Source organism: Cricetulus griseus, chromosome 7 (assembly GCF_003668045.3).
Source record: "Cricetulus griseus strain 17A/GY chromosome 7, alternate assembly CriGri-PICRH-1.0, whole genome shotgun sequence".
In the NCBI taxonomy this organism is placed as follows: domain Eukaryota; kingdom Metazoa; phylum Chordata; class Mammalia; order Rodentia; family Cricetidae; genus Cricetulus; species Cricetulus griseus.
This window is the reverse complement of record NC_048600.1, coordinates 88,774,008-88,800,039: the sequence shown is the minus strand read 5'-3', so window position 1 is coordinate 88,800,039 and position 26,032 is coordinate 88,774,008. Positions and strand designations below refer to the sequence as shown.

Below are 26,032 nucleotides of genomic sequence, written 5' to 3'. Positions count from 1 at the left end.
TGTCCTGGAACTAGCTACCTCTTGTAGAACAGGCTGGTCTCAAACTCAGAGATCCGAGTGGTGGGATTAAAGGCGTGAGCCACCACTGCCGGGCTTCATTTAAGGTTTTAAGGGTCAGACACAGGGCCTCCACACTAGACAAGAGCTCAACCGCCGAGACATACCCCCAGCTTGGCCTTTCCATTTTTTTTTAAACATCTGTTTATGTGAGTGTGGGTACCCGTGTACCACTGAACATAGGTAGAGGTCAGAGGACTACTTAACTTACACAAATTGCTCTCCTACCATGTGGGACCCAGGGTTTGAATTCAGGTCACCTGGCTTGGCAGCAAGCACCTTTACCCTCTAAGTTATCTCATTGGCTTCTTTTTGTTTCTTCCTGAGGAAAGATCTCACTTTGTAACCCTGGATGGCTGTAAGCTCACAGAGATCTGTCTGCCTCAGCCTCCCGAGTGCTGGGATTGAAGACATGCGCAATGGTGGCTGGAGAGATGGCTCAGTTAGTAGCACTGGCTGTTCTTCCAGAGGACCCAGGTTTAATTCTTAGCACACAAATAAACGCTCACAACCATCTGTAACTCCAGTTTTCCTTTTCTGAATTGTACTCTTAATTTTTTACTTATCTCTAGGTTACAAATCTTTTGTCCCTTGTTTTTCTTCTAAAGTTCTAAAGTTTAGATTTGCTTTCAGCCCTGTGAGCCATTCCAACTTTTGGTTGGTTAATTAACGAGTTAGTTAATTATTTTGTGTGTGTGCGTGTGCGTGTGCGTGTGCGTGTGCGTGTGCGTGTGCGTGTGCGTGTGTGTGTGTGTGTGTGTGTGTGTGTGTGTGTACACAGATCCATGTGCATATGTGTGTAGACCTGAATTCAACCTTGGGTGGTGTTTGAGACAGGGTCTCTCACTATGACCTGCAATTTGTCGAGTAGACTGGGCTGGTTGGCCGGCCAGTGAGCCCCAGATTTCTGCCTGTCCTTAACTCCCCAGCACTGAATGCCACCACACATAGCTTTTTAAAACACAGGTTTTGGGGATCAACTTGGGTCACCAAGCTTTGCCAAGCATATAGCCCCAGCCCTTGGGTTTGCTTTTTATGTATGGTGATTTGTCACACCAGTTTTATTCAGTTGACAAAATCCATTGAGTATGTAGGTCTATTTCTGGAATCCTGTATAATAGCTCAACATGGTTTTGAACTCATGAAATCTTTCCTCAGTCTCCTGAGTATTAAGATTTACAGGCATGTGTGACCATGCTCAGCTGTGTGTTTCTGTTAGCATGCCTTATTCATTTGGAAAACATTAGCTCATTATACTTTACAGATCTTCCATGTTTGATATGTTTTATTTAATTAAAAATTCACATGCTGAGTGTGGTGGCATTCTCCTGTGATTCCAGCACTATAGACTGAGACAGGAAGCTAGAGATACATAGCAAGAGTAGTTCCCTCCCCTTTCCCCATTATGTTACTATCTCCACTGATTTCACGAGAAGAGTCTTGAGTATTGAGTTCTAGAACCAGGGGCTCCAAAAGTCCAGGGTCATCCTTAGGGACTTAGCAAACTGGAGGCCTACTTGGGCTCCATGAGACCCTATCTTTAAACCAGTAAACAAGTTCAAGAACAAAAAACAATAAAGCTCTAGGTAGTTAATATATGTGTTCAAACATCTCGTTTCCACAAGAAAACAGAGTTACTTTTGGCAATGCATATTGTGTGCTTTCTTTAGAAACTGGCACTTTCATGATTTGTTCAGTGATAAAAGTTTTCTTCTACTGGTTACCTCTGACTGGTTCTTTTAAATTTAGTTTGATTTTCTCTTATTGTTAGTGTGGTGTGTTTGAGCACATGACAGAATGCATGGAGGTCAGAAGACAGCTTTCAGAGTTGTTCTCATTCCATAGTTCCTGGAATCTAACTCAGCTTCTTAGGCTTGAACAGCCACTTTGCCCACTGAGCTGTAATGGTGGCCCTGTTGAGGCAAGCTTTTAGGATGGTAGTATCTGTAGTTTATTCTAAATAGCAAGCTGTCCAAAATAAATAAATATTTTAAGTTGTTTTTCAAATTTTTTATAAGGATCTATTCTTTTTCAGGCCATAATGCAACAGGGAGATACATCCATAAAGCCCATTCTTCAAGTCATTGTAAGTACCTGCATGTGTGTGAAGCAGAACAAACGTGTTTCAGCAACTATATAGTTAAAAATTGTATTTGATGAAAGACATACGGTTTTGTCTACTTCCCAGAACATACACACACTCTTCCTCATTCCCAAAACACGATCACACTCATAATCTCTCTGTGTCATATACACACCCCCACACATACAAGTACATACTAAAAATTTTTTGATGGGCTTTACTACTTACATTTCTTTTAATTGATTGATCCATCATTTAGGGGATTCTAAAATGTAATATGAATTTCAAATATCATTAGAAGAGAGACCCCAGGGTCATTCCTGCAGATTTTGAGACAGTAGGTGAAGATGGTCACCCCTCCTGGGCTAGTCTCCTTCAGGCTCTGTTTGCTTAGTCAGCTTCCTTCAGAAGCTTCCCCTGACCCCCTTCAGGCCAAGTCATTGTCTGCTCTGCCCTGAGATCATTCCGTCTACATGCTGCCCTCCTATGGGCTTCTGTTTACACCAGCTGTGAGTTAGTTGCTTTAGGGAAATTGTTTTCTTTCCATTTTTAATTTCACTTTGTATTTTCAGCATGCTCCCTAAACAGTTCCTTGTGTGTGATAGGTGCCTTGTTATACATAATTTTGAGATACAGGAGAGAGAACACACAATTATTGATATTTCAGTTTATTTTGTTTTTAATAATGTTAGTGCAGAGAGTTTGGTGGGAAAATCATCAATCCAATTTTCTTTCATTTGTATTTAGGTGTCAGGAGGATGGGCAAGCAGTTCATCTTGTCTTAAACTAACGGCAGACCCTGTCTCCCGCCACTTAGGTTTATTTACCCTTAGGGATTAGGCAGACAGCTTGGCTAATGAATCAACTTTTCTATCAACTTTTCTAGAACATCCGTCCCATTGCTACAGGGAATAGTCCGCCCCGGTATCGACTGCTTATGAGTGATGGATTGAACACACTCTCTTGTGAGTATGATGAATAAATCTAGGTGGTGGGAATACTTGAGTAACAGCGGCACACCATACCCTTTGATTGCAGTGTTTTGAGCACCTGAAGTCCACATTGGCCGTGGGCTTTGTTCAGGGAGAGTTGCTGCTGGCAGAGAGCCGGTCTGACAATAGACTGGATGTAGTGGAAAGCTGCCATTCAGCTTAATTAATTTTCTCTAACTGGCGTTGTATGTTTTCTTTGATTAATTTCCCTGAGGATACTATTGACATTTTGTGAGTGTGATGGGTGAGCCATCCTGAACTTAACTTTTTCAGTTTTATTTCTGTCCTAGAAGCTTTAAAAAGAAGGGGTGGGGGTGGGGGTGGGGAAGGGTGGGTGGCTTCTGGACCATTTGCCTGTTGTCTCTAGTCACATCATTAAAGACCTAGAAAGGGTTGCCTTCATTTTCCCCATGAAACTGCAACAGCAGTAAAAATATCTGGGGTCTTTGAGGAATAGATACCATTTAGGAGTGGCTGAAGATCTTAACGTGGGGCAGAAATACACTGCTTTCCTTGGTGCAGAGCCTGAGGAGTTTTAAACAGCTGTACTTAATGATTTTTCCTTGTGATCAGCTTTGAGATTAGACTGGAAGGGCTTGAAGGCTGAAGTTCTCTCTTTGCTTTGCAGCTTTCATGTTGGCCACACAGCTGAACCCTCTTGTGGAGGGGGAGAAACTGGCCAGCAACTGTGTCTGCCAGGTCAACCGATTCATCGTTAACACCCTGAAAGATGGAAGGTATGCGCTTTGTTCTCTACTTGTTTCATTGTAGAATGAGAACTAACTTTTGCAAAAGGTGCCAAATGCTAAAGTTCAGGGAGGAGTTTTTAACAAGGCAGCGAAGAGCTCCAGAGCTTCAGCTAGGCTGAGTGACTAACTGGCCTCCAAGGGAGAAACACAGAAGAAACAAACTGGAAATCCCAGAAAAAAGATTAGAATGCATAATTCTACTAATTTCAGCATTATTGTTAATATCTATTAATAATGAAAGTTAACCTACTACAACAAAAAAAAAAATTATACAGTCTGGTTCCTTTTTTGTGATCTTTTGTAGTTAGTGTGTTGAGCTGACATACAATATGGTTAAGAACTTGCTACATGTTACATGCTAGAAATACAACATGAACAGAACTGTTATTCCCCTTGCTGAAAAAAATGACTTACTTTTTAAAAGGAAACTTTATTTTAGGGGAGAGGTTTATATGCTTTTTTTTTTTTTTCATTTTTTATTTTCAATGATAGACTGCAACCAAACACATGGGAATCAAATATAATAAATTTTCCAATGTTGATGAAGTTATGCCAATATATGTTATATTACATGTGTGGATTTTAAGATTTATTTATTTTATGTATGTGGTGTTTTATCTACATGTATACCTGCACACTAGAAGAGAGCATCAGATCCCATGGGACTACAGTCACAGACAGCTGTAAGCTGCCATGTGGGTTTTGAACCCAGGACTTTTAGAAGAGCAGCCAGTGTGCTCTTAACCACTGAGCTGTCTCCAGCCCCATTTTGAAATCCTTTTTCCCCCCTCCCAATTCATATTAACTGGCTTTGTCTGTATTCTGATTTTAACATTTAACATCATTTAACATTGTCAATTTTGGATTTTTTATATAAAATTCTATTTAAGATTTGATTGGTAAGTTTAAACTTGGTGTTAATTTTTAAATTTTTAATTTTATTTTTGAGGCAAGGTCTTACTGTTTAGCCCTGGCTAGCGGGAACTCACTCTGTAGACCAGACTGGCCTCTAACTCACAGAAATCCACCTGCCTCTGCCTCCTGAGTGCTGTGGTTAAATGCATGGTTGTAAGTACCCTGTGGGTGTTAGGTTCTCTACAAGAGCAGCAAGTGCTCTTAGCCATGAGCAATCTCTACTCCACCTTTTTGTGTGCGTGAGCATGTGTGTATTTGCTGTGGTTTTGCTTTGCTTTCTTCTGTCTCTGTCATGAACTCTTAGTCTTTGTTTTTATGGTGAATCTGCATTTGAATTGCCGGGTTTTGTTACTACTCTCCCAAAATAAACCAAGTCTTAAAGTGATCTCTGTTGTGTTTTTTTTTTTGTTGTTGTTGTTTTGTTTTTGTGGAGCTGAGGATAGCCGGGAAGGACATTATGCCTCTAGGCAAGCAGTGTACTACTGAGCTACATCCTGGCTCTAACCTCATTTTTTGTCATTATTTATTCAGGTTACTGATAGATTGCTTTTAGCTCACCTTGTCTCTGTAGTTATACTTCTTCCTACTTGTTTGTTTATCTATCTCTTTCCCTCCCTTCCTTCCTGTTCTATTTCTTTCTTCACTATGTAGTCTGGTCTGGAACTCACAGAGATCTGCCTGCCTCTGCTTAGTGGGCTGGAGAGATAATAACAGCTCCATTGTTTAATTGCTTGATAGCCAAGCATGAGAATGGGTTTTGTTCCAAAAAGCCAGGTCCAGTGACATCTGTTTATAACCCAGGGGAGGGGGAAGGAGGAGGGGGGAGGTAGATCCCTGGTGTTCCCTGCCTTGCCAGCCTAGCCTAACTGGGGAGCCCCAGGTCTCAGTAAGAGACTGTCTCAAAAAATAAGGTAGGTGGTTGGTGGGTCAGGTCAGTAGGTAAAAATGCTTGCGGCCAAGCCTGAGGCCCTTGTTCAGTCCCCATGGCCCTGGTGGTAGCAGGAGAGAATGGTTTCTCCGGAAGCTGGCCTCTGAACTTTGTGCATGCATGCATGCATGCACACGCACACAATAAATGAATAATGTTTAAAAAAAAACAGGATTGTCGTTGGGAATGTACCTCATTTGGTGAAGTGCTTGCCTGGCATTCACACTGCCCTGGGTTTGGTTGGTATCACCGTATAAACCAGGTGTAGTGGTGTAATGGTGTATGCTTGTAATCCCAGTATTCTGGTGTCATCGGGAGGATCTGAAATCCAAGGTCATCTTTGAATATAGTAAATCCCAGGCCAGCCTGGGCTGCGTGAGACTTTGTCTCAAAACAATCAAAGGAAAAATCAAAGTGAATGGCTCCTGAGAATTGACACCTGAAGTTGACCTCTTGCCCGCACTTACATGTGGACAAGCACATGTTCTACACAAATGCACTCAGACACAGACACCTGTGCAGATCACAAAAGAACCTGTGATCAAAAAATGCACATTTGGTTCTCAGTTAAACCAGTGTGCTTAGAGAATTTCAGGTTTATAGTTACCATCGTGTGTTCCTTGTGATCATTCTGTAGAGTTGGACCAGTTTCTTGTGTGAACTCATTGTGGCTTCTTGGTGCAGTGAAGAAGCATAGTAGAGGAGCACAGCCCAAAATAACAATGCAAAACACTGTAATAGCTATGTATATCAGGAGTGTTGCTTCACATGCCCTTCTGCGTTTGGTTTGGTTTGTGCCAGCACCCAGGGACACTTGAGTGGTGCTGCTCTGGATTGTTAATGGCACTCACTAGGCAGTTGGAATTTTTACCTCTGGTGTTGTTAATCTGATAGCACTGTTGTCATACACGATGTCCTTTGTTGACCAAAATGTCATTAGGTACTATAGAATTCTATTTACTTTTCTATGTGGTCTAGCAGTACTTTAACTGTGGTAGAATTTTGTATTCTTAGTTCTTTCTTCCAGTACTGGGGATAAAACCCAGGGTCTCTTGAATATTAGGGAGCATTCTGCTAATATACTAATTTGCTGTATGTCCAGTCGTTTCTATCTATTTTGAGTTGGCTCTATAAGCTGCCCTGGCTGGCCTTTAATTTGTGTTGCTTTTACAACATCCACAGCAGCTGGGGTTATAGGTATAAACCATCACTCTTAGCCAACAGACCATTTGTTCTGGATAACTGGCCCATGATTTGAAAATCTCAAACATGCAAATAAAGTTTGTTTATACTTTTAAGTATTGAATGTTGTATTAGTTAACGTTTCTCTTTGGTATGACAAAAAAACCTGATAAAAGCAACTTAGAGAAGGAGTTTTTTTGGTTCACCATTTGAAGATACGGCCCATCATGCAGCTAGAGTCTTTATTTAGCCTGGGACATCAGTCCACAGAATGGTGTCACCCACCCCCAGGTGTTATGTGTCTTCTCACCTCAGTTAATCTAATCTACCCCTTCCAGGGCATACCCAGAGATTTGCCTGCTGTGGTTCTAGATTCTGTCAAGTTGACAGTATCAGCTGTCAGAAGTGTAATGTTATTTTGTCCTGGATTTTTTAGGTTTTTGAGCTGACTGTTTCAGTTTATCTTTGGCTCTTATTTTAATGAATTCAGTCTATTTTATGACTCCCTTATGGGAAGTATCACTCTCGGCTTCGGCTTTCTTGTTTGCCAGGTTCTTTGTCTTTTGTGTGCCTCGTTCTTTTCATTTTGTACATTGTGTGTTGAATTGTTGCTGTACCATTTTCTCTTATTTTGTTCATGCTTAATATGAACAGCTCTGGACAGTTCTGCCAGACTTATTTGTTCTGCCATTGTCTAGGCAAGACACATCATCTTGCCAGCCTGCCTGCCTGGGATCTGTTATCTTCCGTTCTGGGCCATCTTGAGTGCTACAAGCTGTGCTTGTGGCTTCTAGGACATGGTTGAAGGAGAGGGTGGAGAGCTTTTCTGGAGTCGACTACAGACAGTTCTTGCTAAGAGACACTGCAAAGCTTCTCTCCACTGAGTACGGTTCTGCTCATGGCTGACCACAGCATGGTGAATGGCATGTCTGTGTTCTATATTTCTCCTGAGAGCCTCTGTGTGTGTGTGTGTGTGTGTGTGTGTGTGTGTGTGTGTGTGTGTGTGTGTGTGTGTGTGTGTGTGTGTGTGTGTGTGTGTGTGTGTTTTGTGTGTGTGTTTTGTGTGTGTGTTTTGTGTGTGTGTGTGTGCGCGTGCCTGCCTGCCTGCCTGCATGCATGCCTGCCTGCCTGAATATATCTATTCCTTGCCTTTATGGTAGTCATCTAGGTTTATTCCTAACTTTTTTTGTGGGGGTGGGTTGGTTTCAAGACAGGGTTTCTCTATGTCATAGCCCAGGCTGCCCCTAGAACTCATAGAGATCTGCCTGCCTCTGCCTCTGCCTCCCAAGTGCTAGGATTAAAGGTGTGCATCTCCACTGTCTGGCTCATCTTACTTATTTTTTAACTTATTTTTAATCATTTTATGTGCATAGATCTTTTGCCTGCATGAATATCTGTGCACCACATGTACCTAGTGCCTGTAGAAGCCAGAGGATCCCTTGGAGTTACAGATGGTTATGAGCTGCCATCTGGGTGCTGGGAATTGAACCTGGGTCCTCTGGAAGAGCAGTCACATTTCTCTTAGCCACTGAGCCATCTCTCTAGCCCCCTTTTGTTTACTTTGAGACAATTTTTTGCCAGAACTTTAAGGCCTCAGACTTAGTATGTAGGTAAGGCTGCCTCAGCTTCCTGAGTTCTGAGATTACAAACCAGCTTAATTCTTTTAAATAGTTGTCTTTGATTTCATTTACACTTGTTTAAACAAAAGTTTGTTGACTATAGTTTTTCTCTATATACAGTTTATGTATTTCATCTTTTAAATTTTTGAGGTTTTGATTTTACTTTATTATTAATTCTGTGTGTGTGTGTGTGTGAGAGAGAGAGAGAGAGAGAGAGAGAGAGAGAGAGAGAGAGGTGTGCACTCCCTTACATGCCTTAGAACCGCGATGTCTTCCTCTGTAGCTCTCCATTTTATTCCCTGGAGAGTCTCTCACTGACCCCGGAGATGACCAGGTTTTTGGTGGTCTCTAACCCTGTCAGACTGGAGTTACAGGTACCACCAATCTTAAGTTTTCAGATAGGTGCTGAGGATATGAACTCATGTCCTTACTTGAACTCAAGTACTGTGACTCACTGAGCCATCTCCTTAGCTGTTACTTTGTCCTTTAAATTTTTTTGAGATGTATTTTTTTAAAGATTTTATTTATTTATTTATTATGTATACAGCATTCTGCTTCCATGTATATCTGCACACCAGACGAGGGCTCCAGATCTCATTACAGATGGTTGTGAGCCACCATGTGGTTGCTGGGAATTGAACTCAGGACCTCTGGAAGAGCAGCCAGTGCTCTTAACCTCTGAACCATCTCTCCAGCTCCCGTATTTATGTTTTTTTAATTTTTACAATTTATGTGTATGGGGGTTTTATCTGCTGCATGTCTGTCTGTGTACCATGTGTGTGCCTGGTATCCATCAGCTCCAAAAGAAGACATTGGATCCTCTGGAGTTGTAGATGGTTATGATCCATCGTGTGGTTGCTGGGAATTGGATCTTCCTCTGGAAGACCAGCCACTGCCCTTAACCTCTGAGCCAACTCTCTAGCATGGAATACTTTGTCCTTTACTTTTTATTTACAGAAATAGCAAACCAGGCATATTAATTTTGTTGTCTGTTTTACATGTTTTATCCATTCTACTTTGGTCTATTTGTATATGGTATTTTGTGGTGTAAAATTGAAGACATTTTCAAAAATCTGTGTTTGCATTTGCTCATTTTCCCCATTATGACCTCTGGATCGTAATGCTGAAGAAGCTCTCTGATAGTACTCCTTCCTTCCTCCCTTCCTTTCTTCCTTTCTTCCTTCCTTCCTTCCTTCCTTCCTTCCTTCCTTCCTTCCTTCCTTCCTTCCCTCCCTCCCTCCCTCCCTCCCTCCCTTCCTTCCTCCCTTTCTCCCTTCCTTCCTTCTTTTTGAGACAGGGTTTCTTTGTGTGATAGTCCTAGCTGTCTTGGAATTTAATCACATTTTAGTGCTTCAGGTAGGTTTATTTTTACGCATGACATGAGTGAGGAATCTAAGTTAGTTTCTTTTCCAAATGGGCATCTCACAGAGGGACAGTGAGAATGTTTTATTCTGAGTGAAATGGGAAGCCACGGGGTTCTCATCAGGTGTTTAAATTTTTTTTTATTGTATTTTATTTATGAGAAAGCATTTTGTGTCATGTAGCCCAGGCAGGATCTTTGAGGTGCTGGGGCTTGAAAACTGGGCTGTGGAGGAAGTTTTGCAATCAGCCCTGAGTCGTGAGCATTTTTAACACTTTTTTTTTTCTCACCACTGCTGGACATTTAACTGAGAGCCTCACACATGGTAGACAAGCACTCTATCACTATGTTGTGTCTTCCATTGTGTTGCAATCTTTAAAAGGTATGCAAAAGTTACTCTGATAGGGTTGGGATGTGGTTCAGTCGGCAGTATGCCTAGCATGCACAAGACCACATAGACCCCAGGCATAGTACACACCTGTAATCCCACCACTTGAGAGATGGAAGTAGGGAGATCTGAAGCTCAAAGTCATCTCAGCTATATAATGAAAGTCTACCAAAAGCCACACATAGGGCTGGAGATATGGCTCAGAAGTTAAGAGCATTGACTGTTCTTCTAGAGGCCCTGAGTTCATTTCCCAGCAACCACTGGTAGCTCACAACCGTCTGTAATGAGATCTGGTGCCCTCTGCTGGTGTGCAGGGTTATATGCAGGCAGAACACTGTATCCATAATAAACAAAATCTTTTTAAAAAGCCACACATAAAATGAGACACACGAACAAGAAAATGAACTGTGATAGATGTGTGGAAAATTGATAGTTGGTGGCAAACACAGATGTAAAGAAACTGATATCTATTCTGAATTTGTCACTTTTTCCCTGATCTGATTGGGTGTTGTGTGTCATTGACAGCTTTTGAAAGTCTGAAATTATTTGGAACACTTCACAGTGTTAAACAGTCATTATCACAATTAATTTTAGAACATTTTTCGTATCCCTCTAAAGAAACCCTATACTCTTTAGCTGCTAATCCTAAATCTCTGAGTCCCCAGGAGCCACTGATCTTTTCATGTCTATACATATGTCTACTCTGGTCACGTAATACATGGTCCTTTGTGACACTTCTTTATTTAGTATTTTCAGGACTAAGATGTGTTACTGCTTCATTCTTCTTTGTGACTGTAATATTCTGTTGTATAGACAGATCATGTTTGCTTATCGTGTGTGTGTGTGTGTGTGTGTGTGTGTGTGTGTGTGTGTTGCTGGGGTCAGCACACATGCTCGGCAGAAGCTCTACTGTTGAGCTACAACCCCAGGCTTCTTTACATTTTGTTTTCAGACAGTGTCTTGCTAAGTTGCCTTGGCTGTCCTTGAACTTGTGATCCCCCTGCCTCAATCTTCCAGTTAGTTGAGATTACAGACCAGGGCCACTAGGCCCAGCACATTTTTGCTTATCTTGTTTTTCAGCTTCTGGGCTGTTGGGTTGTTTCTATTGTGTGCATTTTGAATAATGCACTGAACATTAGTATACAAGTTTTTATTTGGTTGGCCCTCTTCCTGTGGATTCTCAGTCCATGATCCAATTATCAGAAGTGTTCAGGGGAAGTATTGCATGTGAACTGAACATGTACAGCCATATTCTTATTATAAAATAGTTTGTATCATGTGGGTTATCATAATCTAGAGATGTTAAAAGCTTATAAGAGGATGTGTGTTAATTAAATGCAGCAGCTGTCATCCTGATCCATGTACAGATCTGCTGGCAGTGGTGTCCTGTCGACATGGACACAGGGGTGAATGTGTCTAGGAGAGAAGTTGCTAGTTGAAATGCTGGCTTTATGAGGAATTACCAGGCTACTTTCCCAAACAACTATACCAGTCTACCATCTCACCAGCCAGCCAGAGTGAATAATCTGCACATCTTTCACAGACCTTATAATTATGTGCTGTGAAAATACCATCTGTAGAATATTTTAGTGACTTTTATTGGCAGTTTTCATGTTTTTTCTTTCATAAGAATTTTAAGAGTTATATCAAGTTCAAAAACCAAGCAGAGGTCTCGTTTGAATGCATTAAATTGATGTATTTTGACATTAGGTCTTTTCATCAAAGAATATGATGTCTTACCATTGAAAACCTTGGATTTTCTAGATAATTATCTCTTTATTGTAATTCGTATATTATTTATTTGTTGTTTGTTTCTTTTTGAGGTCTTTTTTATACTTAATATTTGTGCAGGGCACATGAATGTAGGCACACATGCTATTACATAATTGAATATTTTATTATTGGGAGAGGAAGTGTGTGAAGGTCAGAGGACACCTTTCGGGCTGGGCGGTGGTGGTGCACGCCTTTAGTCCCAACACACGGGAGGCAGAGGCAGGCAGATCTCTGTGAGTTCGAGACTAGCCTGGTCTACAAGAGCTAGTTGTAGGACAGCCTCCAAAGCCACAGAGAAACCCCCGTCTAGGAAAAAAAACAGAGGACACCTTTCAGGACTTAGTTCTCTTCTTCACTATGGCTGCAGGTGTGAGACTTGTTCATTGAGTGCTTACATCCACTGAGCCACTGAGCCCTCTCCCCAGGCCTGTTTCTTTTGTTTTTAATGGTTCTGAATCAGTTAGCACCATTAAAACCATGTTGACAATAGAGTATCAGCAGGTACCTTCTCTCTACCTGGATAGTAATGGAAATGCCTTTGGTTTCAGTGCTCAGCATTACTTATCTTGTAGAGTGCATATACTTTATAATGTTCAGGATGGGTTTTTTTTTTGTTTTTTTGTTTTTTTTAGGTCCTTATATTTCTTAGGGTTTTATAGGAATGGCTCTTGAATTTTTTGTGAAGCTTTTACTACAGCTTGATATAATCATATTATTTTTAATCCTTTAATAGTATGAATTATTTTAACCGATTAATATTGAACTGTTCTTTCATTCTTACATAATAAATCCTGCCTCTAAAAAATAATCCTCTTAGTTTCCTTTCTCTTTTCGAATCTGTTTTATATTTTGCATGATTTTGAACATTTATAAAAGTAGACAGAACAGTGGAATTGAGTCCCCATATAGCCCTCACTGAGATGATCACTTTCAATCAGGTCCTGCTGTAGCCCTGCTTTTTCTCACATATACTCTAGATAATCTGGAAGTAAGTTTCGGGTAATTTATTTCACAGGTAGACATATTTTAGCATTTTTATTTAAATGATTAACTAGTTTTGAAAAATAAGTGCTGGGGCTGAGGAGACAGCTCACTTAGTAAGGTGCTTGCCCCACAACCATGATGACCAGAGTTGGGATCTCCACCACCCACAGAAAAGGCTAGGTGTGGTGACACTATTCTACAGCCCTGGTGCTGGAGGCGGGTTGGGGAGATACGTGCATTCCTAGAGTTTACTGGCAGCAAGTCTGCCCAGCTGGTGAGCTCTTGGCTCAGAGATCCTGTATCAAAGAGGAAAAAACAGGTGGAAGGCTGAGTACAGTGACACACACCTTTAGTTTTAGCACTCCAGGCGAGGACACCCATAACTACACAATGAGATTCTGTCTCAGAAAACCAAAGGTAAAAATAAAAACTTCAGGTGGAGGAGCTGGTGAGATGGCTTAGCAGGTAAAGACATTTATCACCAGGCCTGAGACCTGAGTTTGATCCCCCAGAACAACCCACATTGTAAAACCAACTCCTGAAACTTCTTCTCAGACCTCCACTTGTGTACCAAAGCGTGTGTGGGTGCGTGCGTGTGTGTGTGTGTGTGTGTGTGTGTGTGTGTGTGTGTGTGTATGTTTCCCATAGTCACTGTTTTGCTGATGGTATTCCTATAAAGGTTACCTAGGTGCTCTGTAGAGTGGATTTGGTGTATTTTAATATATTCATCTTGCTATATTTCATTTAATGTGTATATGTGTTACAAGATGAAGCACATTTTAATACTGCATTTTAATTTTAGGTTTTAATTTAATTTTATGCTTGTGAATGTTTTGGCTGCATGTGTATGTATGTATTACATTTGTGTCTGGTGTCTATAGAGGGCGTAAGGTGTCAGGTATTCTGGAACTGGAGTTACAGATGGTTGTGAGCCACCATATGGGAGCTGGGAATCTTAACTCAGCCTCTTCCTCTGGAAGAGCAGCCAGTGCTTTTACCTACTGAGCCATTTCTTCTGGTGTCAAGGTTAAATTGGGGGCGGGGGTATGGGGTAGTTTTGAGACAGTTGCTCAATGTAGCTTTGTAGACCAGACTGGCCTCAAACTCACAGAGAGCCGCCTATCTATGCCTTCGGAGTGCTGGGATTAAAGGCCTACACCATCACTGCCTGGCTTCAAGATGAATTTTTTAAAGACTTATTTTTATTTTTGTGTGTGTATATGCGTGCTCGTGCGTGTGCCTGGTCTGCGCCATTATGTATGTATGCATGTGTTTGGGAGGAGGTACCTTTGGAAGCCAGAGATACCATATTCCCTGGAGCTGGAGTTAAAAGCAGTTATGAGCTGTTAGATGTTGGTGCTGGGAACCAAACTCAGGTTTTTGGCAAGAACAATATGTACTTTTAACCATTGAGCCATCTCTCTCCAGCCTAGATATAGCTCAGGCTGACCTCTAACTCACTGTGCATCTGAGGTGATCCTTGAACTCCTGATCCCAAATGCTGCAATTACAAGCATGCCTCACCACATTTGGCTTAGCAGGATGTTTTAACAGATTATCCATATCCAGTTCATAGCACATCGCTTTTTCAGCTTGTTTTATTGAAGTAGCAGGACCCTGGCAGGATAATTTGGTATGGGTAGCACATACTGTATGTAAAGTCCAGCCTTGGGCAGCCATACCATCCAAAGAGTAAAGCATGGTGATTGCTTCATCTTTGCTCAAGTTTATCCGCCCTTTTCATTGCCACTAGCAACTCTTCTGTCACCCCCCTGCTTGTGGTTATGTTACTTTCAAATTCCATTTTTCTGTTCCAGTATGCATGGGATGTGCATATGTGTGCACACATTGACATTTGCACATGAACATGCAAACCCAACGTTTGGGCGTCATCATCCTTCAGTTACTTTTTTACTTCTGAGGCAGGGTCTTAGTCAAGCCCAGAGCACTCCAATCTGGCTTGTCTTGCTAGCCAGCTTGTGCTGGGGATCCCATATCTCAAAGATGGAATTACAGGCAGATTGCCACATCCACCTGGCATTTATGTGGATTTCTGGGCGTCTGAACTCACACTCAGTATGCACAAGCACTTGAGCTACTGAGTTACCTATCTCCTTCTGTCAGTACTTTTTAATCTGCAAATGAGATCATGACATCTTGTCCCAGTAGGTATTAAATGACATCTTTGGGCTGTTGCTTAATTAGGCACTGTAGCTGGCTACCGGCCTTTCAATAAAGTGCAGTCTAGTAGAGAGAAAGAAAGCAATCACTAATTAATAGAGAACTTAAAACTAAAAGAAGTGTTCTGAAGGGATGAAATCACGGCTGCAATAGGACAAAGAAACCTGATCTAAATAGAGACTAAGGAAATGTCTTTTGAAATGATATTTGAGATGGAGGGGTGTAGCTCTGTGGTGGAGCATTCGCCTAGCATGAATAAGTCCCTGGTTCAATTCCAAGTTTAAGATAAGAGCTAAAAAGTACATATTAGATGAAGCAGATTGAGAAAGAAAAAAAAAATCAGAGGCCCGTCATGTAGGCTTGGTGGCAGGAGGAAGCATAGCTTACGCCAGGAACTGAAAGAAAACAGCTGGGCTAGAGGGCAGCACGCTTAGAATTGCTGAGATGAGATGAGATGGGGGCTGGTATTGTAGCAGAACCAGACCATGAAGCCACACGAGCAGTGTGTGTGTGTGTCCGTGTGTCCATGTGTCCGTGCCCGTACCTGTGGAAGCAGAGGTGCCATCTACTTTTCTCTCTGAGATAGGTACACTGGCCTGGAACTTGCTGGTTATGCTTGGCTGACTGCCCAGAAAGACCCAGGGCTCCTTCTGTCTCTGTCTCCGCAGCACTGGAACTATGCACATTGCCACCATATCTAACTTGTTATCTGGGTGTTAGGGATCAAACTCAGGTCCTCATGCTTGCACAGCTATTTCTAGTCTCAGCCCCCAATAACTAAATTTTTAAAATGTCTACTACCATAATTGCTTTTCACTGGGAAGAAATAATGGTTTAGATAAGTATATGCTTCTGAAAACAGGTCATCTTTTTGTGCAGTAGGATTTTGTATTTAATAATCTAAATTCTTACATCAGTGGCTCTGTGAAGATGATGGCACATAGCAAGATGTACTGTTTTAATTAAGGAACTAGATAGGAAGTAAATACCCCTATAGTCACATAAAAAAATAAAACAAACATTGATGTGGGGAATGAGTGAATGAAGTATTTACATAGGAATTAACACTTCTCAAGTTATTCAAGAATGAGAAAAAGTTAATAAAGGATGCAGCTTAGCCAGACAATCATTAAACTTCTTAGCTCTTCTCAAAGCTCCAGAGTTCTGTATTCTAATTTGTGTCTGTTTGTCTTTGTAGGAGAGTAGTTATTTTGATGGACTTGGAAGTTGTGAAATCAGCTGAAGAGGTTGGAATAAAGATTGGGAATCCAGTGCCCTATAATGAAGGTAAAATCTTCCTTATAGGTTGTAGTCCTCAATTGGATACTGCTTTATGGATCCAGAATGTAACTGTGTGACTTATTAGTCTTAATAATAAAATAGTGATTTGGGGGATTAGAAACCAGACCATTCTGTTTCTTGTTGCTTTATTTTATTGTTTATTTGTTGTTTGGTTTTTCAAGACAGGGAGAATTTCTCTGTGTAACCCTGGCTGTTGTAGGACTCGCTCTGGAGACCAGGCTGGCCTCGAACTTAGAGATCCGCCTGCCTCTGCCTCCCGAGTGCTGGGATTAAAGGCCTGCGCCACCAATGCCCAGCATTCTTTCACTTTGTTAATACTGAAGAAATGATATGTGAATAAATAAGGAGAAATTTAAGAAAGACAGTCGACACATGATTTTTCAGGCTAGCCTGTTCTACAGAGTGAGACCCTGTTTCAAGCTCCCCCTCCCAAAAATTTAATTGTGAATTTAAATCTTTTAGTATGTGTGTGCTTGTACACAGCATGTATGTGGAGGTGGGAGGACAACTCTCAAAACTCTGTTCTCGCCTGTCCTATTGTGGGATCCAGGGATAGAATTCCTCGAATCATTGGGTGTTTGGGTGCTTCTTGCCCAGTCCAGCCTCTGCCTGGGATGCTGGGGTTACAGTGTGAGCCACTGTGCCAGGCCAGTAGATTCTTTTTCATCGGGTTGAGGAAATTTTATTTCTTTTTCTTATTTGCTCATATTTTTGTTAAGAATGAATGGTGAACTTTATCAAATGCCTTTTCTGTATATATTAATAACCAAATCCCATTTCTATTTCATTTAGCTAATATAGTGAATTATAATTGATTTTTAGATGCCAAAGCAGCCTGGGATTTCTGGGATAAGTCTGGATTTGTGGTATATTATCCTTTTCACATATTTGGATTTGCTTTGCTGAGTCTACCTGATTTGGTTTTGTTTAGTATTTTTTACATCCTTTTTAAGATTTATTTTTATTATTTTTAATTATGTTTGTGTCTATCCCTGGAAGGCAGACATGTTGGCTCTTTGGTAAATTATAAGTAGTTGAGAACTGCCTGATGTGAGCGCTGGGAACTAAACTCGGGTCCTGCAAGAGCAGGGCATGTCCTTAGTCCCTGAGCCATCTCTCCAGGTGCCCCCCCCCCAAAATAATTTTAATCTGTAGTTTCTTTGGAATCTGAGTGATCCTGACCACACAGGGTAATCTGGAGAATATTCATTTTACATTTTTAGGTTCATGTAGAATTCCTGCCATTTCTTCCTTAAATGTCCAGTTGAATTCATAGTGATGGCTTCCCCAGATGTCATCCTGCTGCCTCAGCCACCACTATGCCACCATGCCTGGCTCATACAACAATGCTAATACAAGTGTGTTTGGTTTGTAAGTGTGAAGATTTTCTAAAGATCTTTTCTGTTACCGATAATTTAACTTTCTTAAGATAAACAATAGATGTGTGTCTCGAATTGACAGTCTTCTTTTTTTTTTTTTTTTTTTTTTGGTTTTTCAAGACAGGGTTTCTTTGTGGCTCTCTGTCCTGGAACTAGCGCTTGTAGACCAGACTGGTCTCCCGAACTCACAGAGATCCGCCTGCCTCTGCCTCCCGAGTCCTGGGATTAAAGGCGTTCGCCACCAACGCCCGGCTGACAGGTTTTAATACTTTTTGGTAAACTGTATCAACATTTTAAGAGAATGTATATAGTTGTACAGTGTTTCATAAATGTCAGGGCCAGTTAGTGTAGTTCAGGGACTCTGGATTCTTCCTGACTTTTTGTTTGTTTGTTTTGTCAATCGAGAGGAATTCTGACCCCGCCAACTGTAATTATGGCTTTATGTTTCTCTGGAAGTTCTCTTAGCTTTTTTCCTATGTTTTGAGGCCCCTATTCTGAAGTATATGGCCATTTAGAATAACTGTCCTTTTGGTGAACTGCCCCTTGTGGAATGCCTTTCATTATCCACCCGATTTTCACATAACCAAACCACTTTCTCTGGGTCATCTTGGATGCCTTTTCCCATAGTCTTACTATTAATGTATTTATACAGTTAGCACATATTTGTGTCACATTTGAATTTTTTAAGCAGTATATAGATGTCTTGCTTTTGTTGTCCAATTTGATAATTTTTGTTTGAACTTTTCTTTTACATTTATTTATTTATTTTGAGTATGAGTGCATTTTAAAAATAGAGCCTCATGCCGGGTGTTGGTGGCGCAGGCCTTTAATCCCAGCACTCGGGAGGTAGAGGCTGGCCGATCTCTGTGAGTTCGAGACCAGCCTGGTCTACAAGAGCTAGCTCCAGGACAGGCTCCACAGCTACACAGAGAAACAGTCTCCAAAAACCAAAAAAAAAAAAAAAAAGTTAAATTATCAGTAACAGAAAAGATCTTTAGAAAATCTTCACACTTAAAAACCAAACACACTCTTATTAGCATTGTTGTATGAGCCAGGCATGGTGGCATAGCCCCTCATGAGCCCCTCCAACCTCTTGTGTTCTGCAGGCAAAACACTGTACACATAATAAATAAATAAATCTTAAAAAAGAAAACAAAAGAATTTTGACTGGCATGGTTTTGTGTAAGCAACCACAGCTGCTATGAGCTAATGAGGGCAGAGGTCCTGTCTTGTCCAGAGGACACTGTTTTGTCCAGGTCCTCCTGACCTCTAGTTCTTATAGGTCCCCCACACTTCCCTTTCCATGATGTTCCTTAAACTTGGGGTGTGTGTTAGAGATGTCCTGTTTGTGGCTGAGCATACCACTGATACTCATTTTCTATACTCATCTGTGAGTTTCTATTGCTTCAAGAAATGCAAATTAGGGGCCCAGAAAAATGGTTCAGCAGTTAGGAGCTCTTGATACACACAGTATTGAAGACCAGAGTTCTAATCCCAGCAGCCATGTAACATGCCTGATGCACACACACACACACTTAAAACATTGGATCCAAGAAAGGTGAGACAGGAAGATTGCTGGGATTTGGTGGCTTGTAACCTTGCCAAGGAACAGGAGCCCCAGGTTCAGACAAAAACCCTGCCTCAAAGTAATAGGGAGTGAGAGCACCTCAGTACAAGACACACACACACACACACACACACACACACACACACACACACACACACACACACACACACACACACACACTAAATCGTAGACAAAACAGAAATGGAAATTACCATTTGCTATTTCCAGCACAGATTTCTGATATATCTAGAAGTCTTTGTTTCAAACTTTTCAGCTAGGTGTTGGTGGTAAATGCCTTTAATCCCAGCACTCGGGAGGCAGAGGCAGGCGGATCTCTGTGAGTTCGAGGCCAGCCTGGTCTCCAGAGCGAGTGCCAGGATAGACTCCAAAGCTACACAGAAAAACCCTGTTTCGAAAACCAAAAAAAAAAAAAGAGCTCTTCATTATTGTGAAAATTTTAAGTATATAAGTTGTGTGCAGAATTTTACTTATGCTAGATATTATCTTTATTTCATATTGGTATGTTTGACTATCATGTTTGCTCATAAAATTATATAGTTTTTAAAATTTTAAATTTAACAAAACTTAAAAAAAAAAAGTAACTATTAAGTCCACTGATGGTGGCACACGCTTTTAATCCTAGAACTCTGAGAGGCAGAGGCAGGCAGTTCTCTGAGTTCCAGGACAGCCTGGTCTACAGAGTGAGTTCTAAGATAGCCAAGGGTAGACACACACAGAAACCCTGTCTTGAAAAAAGAAAGAAAAGAAACTTAAGATGATCATATGTCTTTGTCTTTTACATTTTCTATGTGTATGAATGTTTTGCCTGCATGTATGTAAAACATACCATGTGCATTCAGTGCTCTCAGAGGCCAGAAGAGGGTGTTGGCTCCCCTGGAATTGGAGAAACAGGGGGCTGTGTGAGCCTCCATATGGGTGCTGTGCTGAGCCGTCTCTCGAGTGTTAATGTTTGTTTTAATTTTTGAGTAGAGCTGCATGACTTTAAATCAAAACTACAGGATTGTGTATTGAGAGTCATACTCCTGCCTGCTGCATCTTGCAACCACTGCTGTCCTTTATAAATAACACGTTTTAGGCTTTCTTTATCCTTCAGGAGCTACTTGACAATTAACCAAATACAAATGCTCCTCTTATATACCACATGGATAAAACCAAAAAGAAAAAAGAATTTGGTAGGTGAAGAGCAGTGTGGTACAAATTTTAATTTGTATTATGAGTGAGGTCAATCTTTTTAAAGGTTTAAGAGCCCCTTTGCTTTTGTTTTTTGACTTCTGAGCTGGATGTTTTTTGTGGTTGGCCTTTTTTCTTGTGTGTTTGTCTTTTTCTTCTCAATTTCTAAGAGTTCTTTTAAAAGTAGGGAGAGCTGTCCTTTGGTTCAGATATGAGTTGTAGGGGTGTGTGTGTGTGGTTTTTCGATTCCCTTTCTCCATCCCCTCCCATGTCTCTCCCATCATTCCCTCTCAAATTCATAGCCTGTTTTTCTTTGTTATTGCACCCACACACCCATCCCTAAATATCTAAGTGCAACTACCTGAATCCAAGTTGTAGATTCTTTTGACATGCTTATGATGTTTTGCTGTATGATATTTTTTTAACTTGTGTTATTTATTTATTAATGTTTTATTTATTTATTTTTTAATGTGTATGGTAGTTTGAATGTAATTGGTCCCCATAATCTCATAGGGAGCGGTACTATTTGAAGATGTGGCTTTGTTGGAGGAAGTGTGTCACTGAGGGGGCAGGCTTTAAGGTTTCCTATGCTCAGGATACCTCTAAATATTTCAGTTGACTTCCTGTTGTCTGCAAGATTTTGCAGTCAGCTCCAGCATCACATCTGCCTGCATACCACCGTGCTCCCCATTATGATGATAGTGAACTGAGCCTCTGAAACTGTAAGCAAGCCACCCCAATTAGATATTTTCTTTACAAGAGTTGCCATGGTCATGGTGTCTCTTCACAGCAATAAAAACAATAACTAAGGCAGAATGGTACGAGGGTATTGCTGTGGTAGTCTGGACCGTGTGTTTGTTTGGAGGAATTTGGTTATCAGAGCAGTAGAATGCTTTAAGCACTGCTTAATAATGGACCATACTAGTAGGAGCATGGATGACAGAGATGCTAGGCATTATTTGAACTGTTGTGGGCTCACTTAAGAGGTTTTAGAGGAGACAATTTTTAGTATGTTGCCTAGAGATGTTCTTGTGATATTTTGGTGAAGGAAGTGGCTCCCTTTGCCCTTGTCCAAAGAGTCTGCCTGAGGCTAAAGTAGAGTTTTGGATTAATTTTGTTGGCAGAAGAAATCTCAAACCAGCCTAGTATAGCATGTGTCATGTGGATATTAGTGGTTACTCCAATGAAGAGTTATAATGAAAAGGAGAAAGCTGACCAGGGTAAATTACAAAAAGTAAACTTTGAGGAGAAAAAGCACTAGGAAGTAGAATAGAACTAAATTCTGTGTTCAGGGAGATAAATGGACTAAGAAATAGAATAAAGGGAGTGGTGACCTCAGGGCAAGGTCCCTCCCAGCTAAGTTTCCAATCTGTGAAAAGAAACTAAAGCAAAGTTTAGAGCTGGATATGTGTATGTGTGTGGGGGGGCATACCTTTAATCCCATTACTGGGTAGGCAGAGGCTGGCAGATCACTTGAGTTCGAGGCCAGTCTAGTCTACCGAGCAAGTTTCAGGACAGCCAAGTTTAGGCAGTGAAGGACAGAGAGCTGGTGAAGATGTCATTGAATGAAGGGGCCATGTTCCAGTCCCAGTAAGCAGCAGAACTTGGCAGCTTCAGCTGCGTGGTTCTGGTTTTAGAGTTAAGGATGGAAGAAATGGGCTATGGAATTTGCTTCCACACCTAAAGAAAGCTGCTGAGGCCAGGCATGTGTCCGAGGTATCCCTGAATGGAGGTCTAGAGGCCATTGAGTGAAGCTGTGAAGTTGAAGCCTGGATTGCCTTGGAGAAATCAACATGTTATAGATGCTGGAGTTGTTGGCTACCTGCTAAGGAGAGCTGCTAACAGGGAGTGGAATTGTCCCAATTCCAATTGCAGTCAACAGAGCTGAAAGGAGTTGGAGATCTGAAGAGCATTTGACATCAGACATGGAGAGTTTGCCCAGCTGGTTTTCAGTCTTGCTTTGGTCCAGTATTTCCTTGCTATGATGCTTCCTGTATATGCTATATAAGCTATGATGCTTCATATATATATGGTAATATATATCCTGTGCCATTACATGTTAGAAGTATGTGATCTGCTTTTTGATTTTGATTTTTACTAGTAATTACAGTTACGAGATTGCATGAATCTCAGAAGAGACTTTGGACTCTTAAACATTGTTGAGTCTGTTATAGACTATGGGGACTTTTGAAATGGGATTAAATGCATTTTTCCATTATGATATTATTAAAAGCTTATAAGGACCAGGGAGTGGACAGTGGTAGTTTGAATATAATTGGCCCCCATAATCTTATAAGAAGTGGCACTATTAGGAGATGTGGCCTTGTTGGAGGAAGTGTGTCACTGGGGTTGGGCTTTGAGGTTTCCTATGCTCAGGATACCACTGAGTGTTTCAGTTGACATCCTGTTGCCTGCATGCCACCATGTTCCCCATCATGATAATGGACTGAACCTGTGAAAATATACTTGAGCCACCTCAGTTAGATGTTTTCTTTATCAGAGTTGCCTTGGTCATGGTGTCTCTTCACAGCAATGAAAACCCTAAGACAATGTACATGGATGTTTTGCCTGTTTGTATGCTTGGTGCCTATGGAGGCCAGAAGAGGGCATTAGATGCCCCTGGAACTGGAGTTAGAAACAGTTGTAAGCTGCCATGTGGGTGTTTGGAATCAAAACCGGGTCCTCTGGCAATGCAACCAGTGCTCTTAACCAGTAGCTGTCTCTCTGACCTTGTTTGTTTGTTTTTCAGACCTTGTCTCACTGTAGACCTCTGACTGGCCTGACACTTGCTATGTAAACCTGACTGACCTCAGACTTGAACTAATCCTCTTGTCTCAGCCTCCTCAGTCTTGGGATTACAGCACAAGCTATTGCACCTATCATGTAAATAAAATTTTTAGTACTGGTCTGGAGAGAGGGCTCAGCAATTAGGAACACTTGCTGCTCTTCCAGAGGACCGGACTTCAATTCCCAGCACCCACAGTGGGTGACTCACAACAGTCTTAACTCCAGCTCCAGGGAACCTGAAGCCTCTGGCCTCTGTGAGAACCTGCATTAATGTGCACATACCCATATGCAGACACACACACTTACACATAATGAACAAATAAAAATGTATCATTTTAAAGAGCTATTACTACTTTTTTTGTTTGTTTGGTTTTGGTTTTTGGTTTTTCAAGATAGGGTTTCTCTGTGTAGCTTTGGAACTCTCTCTGAAGACCAGGCTGGCCTCGAACTCACAGAGATTCTCCTGCCTCCGTCTCCCGAGTTCTGGGATTAAAGGCGTGCGCCACCAACACCCGGCTATTACTACTATTACTGTTAATAAATTAGGACTTTAGAGGCTTGTCATTCTGGCTGTCACCTGTACCTCAGCACACTGGAGGCTGAGACAAAATTGCTGTAAGCTGAAGCCAGTCTGGGCCCATCTCAGAACAACATCCAAAACCAAACAAACATAAAAATGAATCAATGGGCTTGGTGGCTTGTCCCTGTAATCCTGACACCCAGGGGTAGAAGTCAGGAAATCAGTTTAAGGTCATCCTTATCTTCATAATGAGTTCCAGGATAGCCTGGGCTACGCAAGGCTATCTCAAAAAACAGTCTAGGACTGGGGAAGATCCTACTGGTTATCCATCATTCTGATTTATTTAACTAAATGGTTGCCTCAGATGATGTATTTCAGGGACAAATGTTTGCAATAAAGATAGAATGAAGGACCAGAAGATGATTTATGGTCAGAACCATAGAGCTATGGGGAAAATCCCTTTGTCTCTCTCCAGTTTCATTGGTCATTCCCTGTCTTTGCTGTTGTAGATTATTTGCTATTGAATGTCATTGTTAGTTGAGCCACCATGGAAATGTCTTGGTTGGAGAGACCATTGCAGTACAGTGTGCAACAGCTTCTGAGTAGGAGAAGAACTAAAGCCAGATTTATGTCCTCTGGAACCTAATCCAGAACCTCTTACATAGTGGGTGACCAGACCAGTGAGAATTCCAGAATGCATTGAAGTGCAATATATATATTTTACTACTGCTGCCATATTGTGCAGACAGATGATTCAAAGTGTGAGAAATAAAACAGCAAACACAGTTCATGCTGCTTATACTGTAGGAACGGATGGCTTTAAGTTTGTCATATTTGCAACTGCATTTTTTGTCACTGTGTGTCTGTGTGCAGATCTTTTGTGTCTTCACTATTGGTGATAACAACTTGCCCAGACTTATACAATACTTAGTTGATCATACATATTGGAATTATATTCAGTCTGGTTGTATCCCTTTTCTGTGACAACAGGAGCTTATGAATATTGTATTGATACTTCTATTTATTCTTTTGTGTTTGTTTTCAGTGGTTTGGGAGTTAAAACAGAGTCTCACTATTGTAGCTCTGGTTGTCCTGGAACTAACTATATAGACTAGGCTGGCCTCAAACTCACAGAGATCTGTCTGCCTCTGCCTCCCAAGTGCTATGACACCATGGGGAGGGGCTCTGTTTATTCTTTGTATTTGTTAAGAAAGTACTTGCTTGGGAAGTTGGTAGGTTTGTTTGTGAATTTTCCTCTGCCCACAGCTCACTTGCCATAATAGATAGTAAAAATGATAGGCATTAATGCCGGTCACCCAAGGAGCAGGAGTCTGCTCTCAGCTCCTGCTTCCCTTCTGGCTCAGAGCCAGTGTGTAGCCAGCCAGAGCTAGAGAGCTGAAGAATTACTATGTTGATCTAGCCTACTGGAATGGCTTGATTTGCAGATGGCACAAAAGAAGTTATTATAAATGAAGTATACATTACTGCTTTGCAGAATCATTTTGGCTTTTAGAGAGATTTCTTCCTTAGCTATGGACTGATTTATTTGAGGTCTTGTGGGCAGCCGCTGCATTGCAGTGCCTTAATAGAAGCGCAATTGTTGCTATTTAGAATGCTCTGGAATGTGTGCCATCATTTGGTTCAGGGCTGACTCTTGTACCAGATTTGCAAGAGATAAAGGTTACTCTATTAAGTGGATTAGTAACTTTTCCTAATTACCACATCTTATGATCTATATAATTAGAGTTATTGTTGCCAGATTAGTTGTTTACAAATTAGCCACATGATGGTGAAGTACATGAAGTTAGACAGAGCTAAGTAATACTAGCTTCTCTCTCCTCTGCCATGTTAAAGGATGTAGTACTGTCTCCCATCATACTACTGACAGTTACTGCAATGGTGGACTTAATCCTTGCCCCTGGTCCAGAGTAAACACTCAGAAAAACAGTAGCAGTAGTAGTAGTTGTTGTTTGTTACTATTGTCTCATGTTTCCCAGACTGGCCTCATTGTGTAACTGAGGAGGAGCACTTTGAATTTCGGGTCCACCTACCTCTGCCCGCTGAGTGCTGGATTA

General features: G+C 41.2%; 1 protein-coding gene across 2 annotated transcripts in view; it reads left to right on the top strand.

Annotated features, from left to right (window-relative positions):
* Rpa1 (replication protein A1) overlaps positions 1–26,032 on the top strand; it is a 57,709-nt gene that overhangs the window by 5,425 nt on the left and 26,252 nt on the right. For both annotated transcript variants that reach the window (XM_027426755.2, XM_027426754.2), the window contains exons 2-5: positions 2,093–2,143; positions 3,027–3,105; positions 3,761–3,869; positions 16,410–16,498. In XM_027426755.2, coding sequence (XP_027282556.1) covers positions 2,093–2,143; positions 3,027–3,105; positions 3,761–3,869; positions 16,410–16,498 — 328 coding nt within the window. The remainder of the gene's footprint in view (positions 1–2,092; positions 2,144–3,026; positions 3,106–3,760; positions 3,870–16,409; positions 16,499–26,032) is intronic.